The following is a 13,440-nucleotide window of genomic DNA, read 5'->3' as shown; positions in this document are numbered from 1 at the left end:
TTTGTAAGAAAAATATCCATATTCAAAACGTAATAATCACTTTAATGTAGCTTGTGCTTACTGTTGTACACTGGAAGCAGTTCCGGGTGGATGACATATGAGGTCGGCTTTGCCGCTCAGAAGTGACGCACGCACAGCGTCACACACGGCGGGCTAGAGTGAGCGGAGGCCAGAGGCCTACAGTGAGCGGAGCCCGGCGGCTAGAGTGAGCGGAGAGGCGGCGGGCTTGCGGCAACCACATGTGACGACCCCGGGCTGGACTCCGCTTCGTCCACGGTGAAAGCCAATCCGGCGATCCACAGTGCGAAGTTGATGTATTTCCTCAGCGCGGATCAGCTCCAGGCATATCGTCCTCTTTTGGAAGGCCAAACAAAGTAGTTTCGCTTTCACAACGAAACACACAGCGCCTTCACGACATGGCGGCGGCGGCAACAACAATACTACAGCGAGAATAAAAGTTATGCCTTATTTCTTTGCGTGAACATTTGGGGTGGCGTTATGCAAATCTTCCCACATCCTGACATAGACATGTGGGGGCGTGTTAGAACGAGCCGTTTTAGGTAGGCGTGGTTGACTCATAACTTTTATAAAGAATATCTCTTTGGATTTGAGACTTTAGTCTTTGCAACTTTATAGATCTTCTATGTAAACCATCTTCTATGCACCAAGAGCTTGTAACACTCCAAAGAGAAAGGAAAAAAATTGAAATCGCATCATATGACCCCTTTAAGGCCACCTAGTTGAGTTCACTGCATTAAAAGAACCATTTCCCCCCCCCCTAACCATACATAGTATTACATAACACATCCAAAAAAATATACTTGTGTGTCACTGCAGATTGCGGCAGCTCCCTGCATCCCTCCATCATTTCCCATGTGCAGCAATTTACGTCAGGTTAGCAGGCTTCAAACCGGCAAACGTGTGTTTGGATTTGGAGAGAATACCTTACCGGCCTGAGTGGAGTATAAGAGCCATGATGGAGATGATCGACCTGTTGAACGGAGAGCTCACTGCAGTGGTTACTGTACGCCTCATTCATAGTTGAGGAAATGTGTCCTCCTTTACACCTGGCATAACATTCATTTTTGGCGATCTGCTCATGATCTGAGCATTCTTGACTGCTTTTAAATGTTAGCGTAGATCTGACAACTCAGTGAAAGTGTAAATAAAAAGCTAAAGTTGAATTTAACTTCACACATTTTTATGCAACGGTTCATTCATATACAAACCAGGACAAACACAGGTGTAAAGTGGACCAAACTGTCCTATAACATTTAGCAACAATGCAAAACTCTTTTCTACCTATTTAAAGCAGTCAAAAATATATGCGTATCCAATTGTGCAATTTCAGGCAATAGAACCACAGCTGACTGTGCTGCTATACAATGCGGAAGGGACACTTGTCCACATACCTCTGTTGGAGAAAGGCCTTGCTGATTATGCATAACTCTTGAAAAGGTAAGTGTGAAGTAAGTCTGAAAGTAAATGAATTAAAAGAAAGTGTGTCTAAACATTTGTGTATTTTTATGTTATTTTTCCGTTTCTGTAGGTTGTGCCAGTGATGCTATATAACAGGGGTGGCGAACGTCGGTCCTGGAGAGCCACAGCCCTTCAGAGTTGTGCATCTATGCCTAATTTTATGTTAAGTATTTTTATTCAAGTTCAAAACTGCTTCAAATTAGCAGACAACTTTTGTTAATATGTAATGTCTCTTTATGTTGAGCTGGACTTGAAGTAAAACCCTTGTTGACTCTGACTTGCTCACAAGTGTTTGTAGCAAATCATAATTGACAATCATAGCAGACTGACCAATTGATGCACTTTTATCTTCAGACCACTACCAGAAGCATCCAGAGAACCTTTTCAGTTCATCAGCTTAAATCAGTCCTTTAAGTACCTTAAGCATGTTACGAATGAAATGTCCATATTCTCTCTGAGGAATATGAATAATGCTAGTCTAATCAACTGCACAGTACAGCTCATCTAAAGGCATCAAGCCCATTTTATCCCTCTAAAAGTTCCATTTAAAACTATTACCTTGTCATGCATAACTCTGTTAAACACAACATACAAAGATTTATTTTTTACAGAAATTACTCTCCAAATAAATACTTGACACATTTACACAATACAGACATTCTTTCACTCAACTTCATTCAAGTCCATTTGTTTTCCTTTCATTTAAAATAAAACAATATTTTGGGTCTTTCATGCCTTAGTGTTCATAATGACATGACCCTGTGCGTCTTTTAACCGTACTCGTCCTGTAGGGTATTGTGTCTCTTGCCGTCCATCTGAGTAAACGGTTTTAACCGTACCATCTGGATATTCCCGTCTTTTGAAATCTGCAGTGTGGATCTCTCGCTGACCTGTGTTAAACTGGATCACCTTACTGCCATCCCTGAAAGTAGAATAAAAATGGTGTGACTTTAATATGTTAGGTGACTTTATTATAACACATTGAGGTGAGGGCTATGAGTTGTACTCACGGATTCAGTTGTATTATTGTTCCATCTGTAAGAACACTTTCCTCTCTTCCATCAGGATAAAGAGTCTTAACCATCTGATCAGGGAAAGTGATTTCCTTACGACCATCAGGGAAATGTTTTTCTGGAAAACAGAGTGGAATATTAAGACTTAAAATTCAGTCTTAAGGCTGGACCACTAGAAATTCATTTTGAAAGAAATTCAGGCCCACCTATTTGATTGTTAGGAAACTGAAGCACTTCCATCCCATCTGGGTAGGTAATGTGTGTGGTCTGAGCTTCTGCATAGTAATAAATCTTAAAAAAAAAAAAACACACACACACACCATGACAATGCTACTTAAAATGATTTCCTGATTCACTTCATTGCAATTGTGAATTCAAAGTCAAAACCTCTTTATACTAAAAACGTTAATTGTAAACATTTAATTCCAGCATGATTAAAGGCAGAGTAAGTGATTTCTGGTAGCCAATGTTGATATTTGAAATCACCAAAACAAACACGGCCCTACCCCAAAAGGGTCTTGCCCCTATTTTGATAGCTCCGCCCCACATATACGTACGCAACCCAGGCAACGATTAGTTCTGTGAAACAAAGCAAAACCAATGTTACACCTTGTCTACGGACGTGAGCGGCGCGGCGCGGCGCAACAAATCCCCGACAGAAAACTGCTGCCGGGTTCTATTTATGACGTGCTGACACACATTTCAAATGGTTTTCAACGGTCGTTTGATCGCGTCCGGTGTAGGCAGACTTTAGCTGTTGTAGACACTGTGTTACTCACCTATTGAGAAGAAACAAAGCAACCTCGGCGTCCGATTGCAGGCCTCCGCTCCTTGAGTTCTCTCCCGCGCTGGAAAGCTGATCCGATATTTACACGGGTCCTACTTCTTGCCTTATCGTTCCGCAGACGTTTTCCTCTTTTGTTTTTTTATCCGCCATCTCTATCTTTCTGTCGCTCGGCTCGGCTAATGTCCGTCCCATGCACTGAAAGCTCTCTCCTCCACATCACGAGTAGACACGGCCCTTATTGCTGATTGACTACAAGTTTGTTTTGCTATTCGGCTCGAATCAGTTTTCTAAAGTGTTTTTGAAAAATCACATACCCTGCCTTTAATGGAAGAACATGTTATCACACAAATAACCGATCCATTACACTGGTATAAACTTAATAATAAGAATAAATTCATTGTAATTTCAGAGTCCGTTCCTCACCACTCTTTGATCAGGCATGGTATGTTTCACATCTCCATTGAAAAACATGACTTTAACCGTCTGTCCATCAGCAGAAAGCTCTTTCCTCGTGCCATTTGGAAAAACAACAAGTCGGCCTCCATCAGGGAGCGCCTTCTCAATCTGAAACATCCACAAATATTTGATTTAGACCCGGAATTCCATTTGAAAGTGGACATACTGATAACTTTTGTAATGTAACCATAATTTCTACACTTTCTTAATGGAAAGGGACTTCTTTGGCCCGGTTTTGTTTGAAAAAGCACTCCTCTCAATGTTAATCTGGAATTTGTTGAAACTATTTGAACAGCAAGTTGGAGCTAAAGATTACCTTGTTGTCTGACTGGGTGATCTCTTCCTGTTCCTTCTCTGAATGTTCAATGCCAGAGAGAGAGTTATGTGGAGCATCATGGTTCCTCTCAGTCGTAACCAGTCCATCCGAACACTGGGTTTCCACTGGACTTGGCTCATATTTGAAGCTGATGCTCTCTTTAACTTGTTCAGGGAAAAAAGCTATGGCAAAATGTGGTAAATTAATTGAAAGTTATGCTACATGGCAATCACAATATAAAAGTGCAGATAAAATAAAATATATTTTAATGTTTAGAACCATAAGAAATGTGCACTAGTAATCAATAATACCTAAATATGGTAATACCTGAATTTGTGAGAGGTATCTGTGTCTCTGGACTTCCCTTTCTGCTGCTGCTGCTATTTTTTGAACTCTGAGAAGGACTCTAGACATAAAAACACATACTAACTGTGAAATCTTACACAAATGTTTATAGATATAACTAAGTTATTTGAATAAGCAAATCTTTGGGAAAAGAGTTTTTGCTTTCAAGTTGAGCTAAGTGTTTCAAGTTAGCTAATAAGTGTTTATGAAATCTACCTGAATAAAGGGGAGAGGTGCAGAAACTTTTCAGACCTGCCACTCCACACTTACCCTGGAATCTGTACATTTGGATCCAGTATTGGTTCTTTTGCCAGACAGAGAGAACTTTCCTTTTTCCTTCTCTTTCTCAGCACTCTTCCACGCACTGAGGCGCAGTTTCTCCTGCGTCCGCACTTGGTCTCTGAGGGCTGCGTTCTCTGCACTCAGAGTGTCTACCTGCTGTCGGAGACGGCTCTGTGTGTTGCTCCAACGAGCCTCTCGTTTGCACAAGTCCTCCTGCAGCACATTCAACTGCTGCTTTAGAGCCTGATGCAGACATAAACAGTCACATTAAAAACACATAAAACAATTAATAATAATAAAAACAAACAGAACTGATAGTGTCCAAATGATATTTTTCAAATAGCCGGACCTGGATCTCATCTCGTTCTTGTTTGTCAGGTCTTGCTCTAACAGTTGCTGCATGCTTTTCAAAAAGCTTCCTTTCACGCTGCAGTTTCTTATGTTCCTCCCTTTTAAGCTCCTCCCACTTTGCAATTTCCTCCATCCTCTTCTTTTCAAATTCAGCCCTCTCTTTCCTGTATGGGAAAATGTTATTTAAAAAGTTTTCAGTTTAAATGTTTTTAGCATGACAAATAACTGTACATTCATATTGTCAAGACATTTGTAGTTTAGCTGTAAACAACAGTCAAGTGTATCAAAATATACAGAGTATTTGAACAAGAAAGACAAGTGGCTTTACTTGAGATTCTCTCTTATGTCTTGGTTCTCCTGCTTTAATTTGGCCAGTGCCGCATTCTCAGATTTGAACCTTTCAATCTCTGTTTCCAGCTCCACCAAACGCTCACGAAGAAGTCTTGATTGAGCTGAAAATAATTGAGTTTCAGGATTTAGCAGGATCATGCATGCACTGTATGTAACTAGCACATTACATCAGATGTGTACTTTGGGACAGTAAGATATTTTTCTGAACAATCAACACTTTTATTTAGCAGGGATGCATTAAACTGATCAAAATGAACAGACATTTACAATATTACAATGCATTTCTATTTGAAATAAATGCTATTCTTCTGAACTTATTATCAATCTGTTTTCAACATGGATAATAAGAAATGTTTCTTAAGAGCCAAATAAGCATATTAGAATGATTTCTGAGGATCATGTGACACTGAAGCCTGGAGAAATGACTGCTGAAAACTCAGCTTTGCCATCATAGGAACAACTAACTGTAATGACAAAGCTTACCTAATATATTAAAATATAAAACAGTTATTTTAAATTGTAATCATTTACAATATTACCGTTTTTACTGTATTTTGATCAATTTAATGCATCCTTGGTAAGCAAAAGTGGCTCAATCATTTAAAAGATCTTTCCAACCACAAACTTTTAAAGTTATGTGTATGATGATTTTATTTACTTTGCCTTGAAAGCTTTCATAACACTATAGTTAAGTCATCTTGTTCATATTGTGTCAAAGCAGCTTCACAGAGATAAACAGGTAAATGGAGGATTCAATGCAGATAAGCATTTACGTATATTTAAGTTACAACCAATTACTAATAAATGGCTGATATTAAAATTCTATACTATTTTAAATAAATAAATTTTAAAAAAATACTAAAAACAATAGTTTTAAATTCTACAAATGGATTAAAAATAACCAACAGTACCAATATATCCCTAACATGCATCCCTTTTATTTTTAATTTTGCATTGCATTGATTATGACCATTACTTCGTTAGGATGTAGGTTTGAAAAACATTTCAGTATGCAAATAAGCACATTCTGTAGCTGTATGCAGAACATCAAAACTCCTACCGTTACCTGCTCCTTCTTCATTGGGCACGTTCTGTGGTTCCTGCACATGCACCACTGTTACCGGAGGAGAAGGTTTAGGCTTTAGCGCTGGAAACAGCTTTGATACCAACTGGCATGTCGGTGGGGCTTCTTTCCTATTTCCAACTGCATGTGAACTGCCACCTGCTGGTTTTACCCCCTTGGAGAAGGCAACCTTTCTTTTCAGAGCCCTGTCTGATGGGGATTCTTCTGCAGGACAGCAGGACTCCTCCTCAGGTTCATTCCAGGTATCATCGTCATCAAACTCTAACTGGGCCCTTGAATCTATGAGAGTAGAGTCTCCATTGTTACTCAAACTCCTCTCATCCTCCTCTGGACTGCTGGCTCCGTCCCTGTCTTGATAGGTGAGTTTATCATAAGGCAGAGTGATAGGCACTTCAAAGCAGTGGGTTATGGGTGGATTGGACATGTTGGGCAGGGGTTGCAACCCTGAATTACTGCACAATAAGTTGTCATCCAACTTTTCATGGGTTTCCTCTTCGGAGAACCCTCTCTGTTCTTTCGGTCCTATGCTAATGACATCTCTCTGTATTGTAGTGTTTGTAGGAGGAACTGGTACACTATGACCCAACATGGGCTCAGGAGTTACTGCAGGACCTTGACCATGGCTAGGTAGTGCAGATTGACTGGTTGATTTAATGGGTGTGGAGGAGAGACGCCTGCGGTCTCTCTGAAGGAGGGTGCTGATGAAGGACGAGTTGCTGGAGAAGGATATTTCATCTGCTGCTCGCTCCAGCAACTCAAACTCTCCAAGTTCAGCACACTCCCGTTGGTGATCTTGCTCCCAGTGCTCTTTCCGCTCCGTGAACCACACCTCAAATGAGTTTTCAGCAACACATGCATTATCCTCCACACCACTACATGACCCTTCCTTATTGCTGTCTGTTGTAGTGACACTGTTGATCTTCTGCTTGGACGAGGGATCAGATTTTGGCTGGAACTGAGCTGGGATGGGGTTCATATTCTCACTCTGGTGTCCGACAAGAACACGAGGTTGAACAGTCATCTTGGTGACTGGCGCTGTGGTTTTATTCTGAGGAATGTTCTCTTTGTTGAGCACAGCAGTCTTGCGTTGGATCACAGGATGTGTGAACTTTGAGCCTTCGGTTTTGTTTTTAACAGAGTTTTTGTTGGACCTCATGTCCAGGTCTTGGGAAACTTTTGGATTTGGACATAAGGAGGGCTTGTGGTTAGGTGGACTTTTTCTGACTGGTGGCACAGTGGCTTTTCCCATTGTAAACCTGGCCAGACCTTCTCCTCGTTTAAGAAAGGGTCTCTTTACCTTCACGCTTTCAGCCGGTGCATTCTACATTAAGTGAATAAGAAAAAAAGATCAGACATGCAATAGATGAGGCCAATCCAATTAAAACATGCTACAAAATGCACTTAATATTACACTTAATATTTTATCATAATTTGTTTGGTCAAATGTCTATATATGGAAAATGTGCTTATAAAATATAGCACAAGCTCATAAATCTTGGTTGCTTTATACCTCAAAATCATTTGATTGTATTTATTACTTATTTACGGAAGTTCTAAGAGGACATGGATTATTAATATTTTTTCTTTCTTGTTTTCTCGTGATCACGACTTAATTTTCTCGTGATCTCGACATAACGAAAGTTGTTTTCTCGTTATCGCGACTTAAAAGTTATTCTCCAAGTTACACAACTGCGCAAACAGGTGGCAGTACAGAACTGAATATAACTGATGGGGTGTTGTATACTGTAGGCTACATCCACTTTACTGTACGCATCTGGGACAGAATAAGGACCTTCTTCGTGATCGCTATAATTTGTGCAGTATTTTCCATTACTGACATTTAATTAATTCGTAAATGTTAAATGCTTGAATCAATATGATTATTTTGTGTAGCGTTATTGCTAGATGCACTACTCATCACAGTTTCACCACCGCAATATTCTGTGTCATAAACAAACTGCTTATTAAAACCAAGGTTGACGTCACTTCTGTTTGCACCTATATCTTTATTTGTGCATCTTTGAAGTACATGATTGTTAGGTAATAAGCAGGGATGTTGTGTTTATCTAGGACGCGCTTCAACAATGTATTTGTAATGTGCATCTTTTCCTTATTTTTTATCTTTATTGTTGATCATTAAATATATATTGATAAGAAATGTGATTTATATGTAAAGTGTATAGGCTAATTTAATTCAGTAATGTTCTAGTGTTGTAATCTTTTGTATTTTCTACATTTCTTTGTGGAAAACACACACACACACAAACAAACACACACATAGGCTAAACAATCTTTTCAAACAGAAGCTTGTAATGCACATGACATTAGTCACAGTACAATAAAGAAAATATTAAGTCGTCTTGAGATCACGAGAAAACAACTTTCGTTATGTCGAGATAACGAGAAAATTAAGTCATGATCACGAGAAAACAACTTACGTTATGTCGAGATAACGAGAAAATTAAGTAGTGATCATGAGAAAACAAGAAAGAAAAATATTAAACGCGACAGCGAAACCGGAGTTTTTGGCTTGTGACGTCAGAGCCTGCTGTTATCTCCGCCTACTGGAAACTTTTTCAGGCTTCTGATTGGCCAACATGGCTTTACGGTTGAGATTATATCGCCACCTGTTGGTTTGGCATGCTCTTGACATTGCTTCATAGTATGCGTTTGCATTTTCATTTGGACTAGGGCTGCACGATAAATCGCATGCAATATTTAACGCGCATCTTGTCAGAAAAGCCGGTTCTGTAATCAGTGGTAAATCTCCAATCACGTGCGTGCTTTCACATTGAGCAGCATTAACTACACAGAGCCGTTGTTCACTGACGAGCTGCGCAACTCCATCACGTGCGGGCTTTCACATTGAGCAGCATTAACTACACAGAGCCGTTGTTCACTGACGAGCTGCGCAAAACCACGTTCATATTCGCACGATTTTTTGCGCAGCTCGTCAGTGAACAACGGCTCTGTGTAGTTAATGCTGCTCAATGTGAAAGCCAGCAGGTGATGGAGATTTACTGCTGATTACAGAACCGGCTTTCTGACAAGATGCGCGTTAAATATCGCATGCGATTTATCGTGCAGCCCTAATTTGGACGGAGATTTTTTTTTTAAACGGAAGAAGGAAAAACTCAGTTTATAAAAATACCAGTGTACGTGTGGACATGGCCTAAGTAACCTCGTGTTCTATAACTGACCTTGCCCATCAGTTTCTGGTCTTCCATCTTGAGCTGCTCTTCCAGGATTTCCTCAAATGTTCTACCACCAAACCCCGATTTGATAGGTCTAAAACCGACACACTTAACACTTTAACCAGACTGACACACTGCAGTTGTCCATTGCATTGTATTCAATCTTACAGTTTTGAAGTTTACCTGTCCTGTGGCTCAGAGTCACACTCTTTTCTGTACATAGTTTGATCTTCAATCGTGGACTGAATTGATTCTTGATAATCATGATCACTGTCTTCATTTCCAGTGTTCAACTCCACCACACTTTGTTCCTGATTCCACCCAGTGGTCTCTAGAGCACATATGGGGAAAGACTCTCAAATCTCAACCTGTCTTAATGGTTTTCAACCATATGACGTGAAGTTTAGCCCACCCAGTCTTATGTATATTTAAAGTGTAATTAAATGCTTTAACACCAGCTTTTACAGTTGAATGACACATGTACCATAAATCACATACCTGCAGTATTCTGTGCTTTTCCCACAAGTCTTTGTGGTTCATGTTGTAGTCTAAGCAGCTGTTCCTGCTGGTGCGCTTTTAGCTGCTCTTGCATGCGATGTTGCATTTGCTTCAGCTGGACAAATAAATAAGCCATTAAACCTCTAACAACACTAAACATTAAACATTTGAGTAACTGTTGCTTAAAATTCAACAATAAAGAAACACATTCTCAATAATAATACAATCAAAATGTATATAATTGTGAAAAAGAGTAAAATACCATAATGCTTTCATAATAAAACATCCCTATATCTGACATATGAGATGAAACTAACCCTCATTAAAATACCCAAGAAGAAAATAACAAGCAGACAAAAACAAATAAAGTAAGATCATTTAAAAAAAAATATATATTACCCAGGGGGGACACCCACCTGTTCAAGCTTAGCTATTAATGGGAGATCCCGTGTGTTTCTTAAAACATCTTGGATACTTTGCATCTCACTGTTTAAAGATGCATCAAACAGCTCAGTTTCCCTGAGTGTCTTGCCGCCTCCACTCGGGCTGCACACGTCCACGCTGGCACAGCTGCTGCTCAGGGAGAGGGGCAGTGGGGCAAACTGACAGCTGAAAGAGTCGTCTGGATCCTGAACCACCAGACTGCCGGAACCTGCTTCTCCCGGGGACCCGTGTAATATCACCCCAGCGCGGGAGCTGTCCGGCATCCACTGGGAAAGGAAGTTAAACTGCCCTTGCTGGAGTCCATCTGGAGATGACATCATGATGATGTTGACCTGGCTCAAACCCTAAAAAGGAAGGTCATATTAACTGCGTTGTGTGGTGTTATTCAGACAGATTACAGTACTTCATTGCTTTATGTAGATGGGAGTGAGGTAAACTGTGCCACCTTTTAAATGTCATCTAGGGATTTTGCTGTACACTATTCACATTTTAATATACTATTAAGGAAAAGGTTGAATTTTTAGAATATTTAAACATACTTAAGATTACCCCACCATATAATGTGCAGTTAAATGGGTGAGGCATCTTACCCCATGAAACTTTCACTTTTAACATCATTTTAATTTGAACATTGACTACAACACATACAGGTACATCTCAAAAAATTAGAATATCATGAAAAAGGTCTCAACGCAGCCATCTGCCAGGAATTTTAGAGTACTTCATGCTTCCTTCTGCTGGCAAGCTTTATGGGCTGGCTGATTTCATTTTCCAGCAGGACTTGGCACCTGCCCACACTGCCAAAGGTACCAAAAGCTGGTTCAATGACCATGGTGTTACTGTGCTTGATTGACCAGCAAACTCGCCTGACCTGAACCCCATAGAGAATGGGGTATTGTCAAGAAGAAGATGAGAGACACCAGACCCAACAATGCAGATGACCTTAAGGCCGCTATCAAAGCAACCTGGGCTTCCATTACACCTGAGCAGTGCCACAGGCTGATTGCCTCCATGCCACGCCGCATTGATGCAGTAATTCATGCAAAAGGAGGCCCAACCAAGTATTGAGTACATAGAAATGAACATACTTTTCAGAAGCCTGACATTTCTGTTTAAAATATCCTTTTTTTTTTTATTATTGATCTTATGTAATATTCTAATTTTCTGAGACCCTGAATTTTGGGTTTTCATTATCTGTAAGCCATAATCCTCAATTTCAAGAAATAAAGGCTTGAAATATTTCACTCTGTGTAATGAATCCATATAATATATGGGTTTCACTTTCTGAAATGAGTGACAAACAATATTGACCTTTTTCATGATATTCTAATTTTGAGATGTACCTGTATGTTGTTATTATACTGGGTAACTTTTATATTTAAAGTAAAAGTTTTATGTATAAACATACATTAAAGTTGCCATCCAAGTGTAGCACTGAATAACTGGTCCTACAGTCTTGTGCCAGGAGCATCGAGTTGATTCGCGGACATTCAACTGCACTGGACCAATCGTTAGAGATGCGCTGTTACTGCAATAAAATTAAAATCACAAGTAACTTTCGTTTATCCCATTCTGTAATAAAATAAGCGCTCTTTTTCACACTCCAGCAAACAATGTCTGTCTGTCAGTAAGTTACCTCTGAAGCAGCTGCAACTGACATTCATGGAAACCAGTGAATATCATTAAACTGAAATGACACATTAGCTGCGTCTATAAATTTAGTATAATGCCAGTGAAGAGCAAAATCCTGCCTGGGTAACTTGGGCAGCACAGTTTTAACACCTTGAATCTGTCCGGCAAATATTTAACAAGAGTTTAAAAACACAGCAAGATTGTCAGCGTTTTCAAATATAATGCCAGATTTCGGTGCAATATCATCTTTTATAATCGGAGTTTTTTTTAGATGAAGACCTGTGAATGAATATGTCATACCTTGGTTTGGGTTGCCGACTCGGGTATTTAAATATTTCAGCAGTTGACGTCTGAACTTTGATAAGTTTCGAACGATACCGCCATAACAAAGCATAGCCCGCGAGACTGTGACGAATGAAAACACCGGTGCATGATGGGAGTTGTAGTCAGAAACTTTGTCCTATGCTCCTCCTCTCCGTCGTGTTTGCCAAGGACTAATTTACGAATCCCACAGCTGTGGTGAAGGCTTTAATATTATTATTAATGAGCTTTGAAATAACAAAGCAAATACAGGATTGATTAATATTCATGAGGCAAACGGAAGAAGATTAATATTTATAAACATCCAATGCCGCATTTAGGCCTACTCAATTCTGTACCAGCGAAACGCAACACAAAGTGTTAAACTTAGTTATGTGACCTCAGTGAGCAATGATTATCTAACTGGACTTACAATTTTCGCAAGGTGGACGATAAATACATCCATAGAGTTGAAGGATGCATACAAGCCATAACAACATAGCAACGAGATGCACAGGTGAGAACCACAAGTATTTCTCTCAGAAAATATAAAAAGCGTGTTATATTGTAGGCTATATACAGATTACGTTCATGAAGAATGTTCACTTAGAACCTACAGCAGATTGTATATAGGCTACTGACAAATGCAAATATATCCGTTTCAAACATTAAGTTTGTCTGAATAATCTTCATCTCTGTTTATTTGTTGTAACTGAAACGTTTTCATCGTTGAATCCTACATGTTCTGTTCAATGTGGTAAAACACCTGAGCAAGGTCTTGCTCTGTTTGTCAAGAAAATCAATCACAATCTGTCATATCCTTTTTGTCAATCTTGCCCCCTTGCTACCAGGTGCGTTGTGGTGTGCTGTAATAGCAGAAACAGTCCTGGTGATGGCGCCAAAATCCT

General features: G+C 39.7%; 1 protein-coding gene across 4 annotated transcripts; it reads right to left on the bottom strand.

Moving 5' to 3' along the window:
• Window positions 1-1,775: 1,775 nt before the first annotated feature.
• LOC107720130 (centromere protein J-like) lies at window positions 1,776-12,749 on the bottom strand. 4 transcript variants are annotated; one of them, XM_016527757.1, is made up of 16 exons: window positions 12,533-12,749; window positions 12,009-12,128; window positions 10,573-10,944; window positions 10,157-10,271; window positions 9,842-9,989; window positions 9,665-9,758; window positions 6,447-7,785; window positions 5,358-5,481; window positions 5,028-5,193; window positions 4,667-4,921; window positions 4,379-4,457; window positions 4,052-4,233; window positions 3,703-3,843; window positions 2,699-2,783; window positions 2,490-2,610; window positions 1,776-2,401 (listed from the first exon to the last, which is right to left on the bottom strand). In XM_016527757.1, exons 2-16 carry the CDS (start codon window positions 12,069-12,071, stop codon window positions 2,209-2,211), a joined length of 3,477 nt encoding a protein of 1,158 aa, XP_016383243.1. In that variant the 5' UTR covers window positions 12,072-12,128; window positions 12,533-12,749; the 3' UTR covers window positions 1,776-2,208. The 4 variants fall into 4 exon arrangements, with proteins under 4 accessions (XP_016383243.1, XP_016383244.1, XP_016383245.1 ...); XM_016527758.1 differs by having other exon boundaries at window positions 6,441-7,785; window positions 9,665-9,752; XM_016527759.1 differs by having other exon boundaries at window positions 9,665-9,752.
• Window positions 12,750-13,440: the final 691 nt, after the last annotated feature.

The sequence above is a fragment of the Sinocyclocheilus rhinocerous genome, unplaced genomic scaffold (genome assembly GCF_001515625.1).
Source record: "Sinocyclocheilus rhinocerous isolate Xijiao unplaced genomic scaffold, SAMN03320098_v1.1 scaffold631, whole genome shotgun sequence".
Lineage (NCBI taxonomy): Eukaryota > Metazoa > Chordata > Actinopteri > Cypriniformes > Cyprinidae > Sinocyclocheilus > Sinocyclocheilus rhinocerous.
Note: the sequence above shows the minus strand (reverse complement) of the source record. Positions and strands in the feature narration are given on the sequence as shown.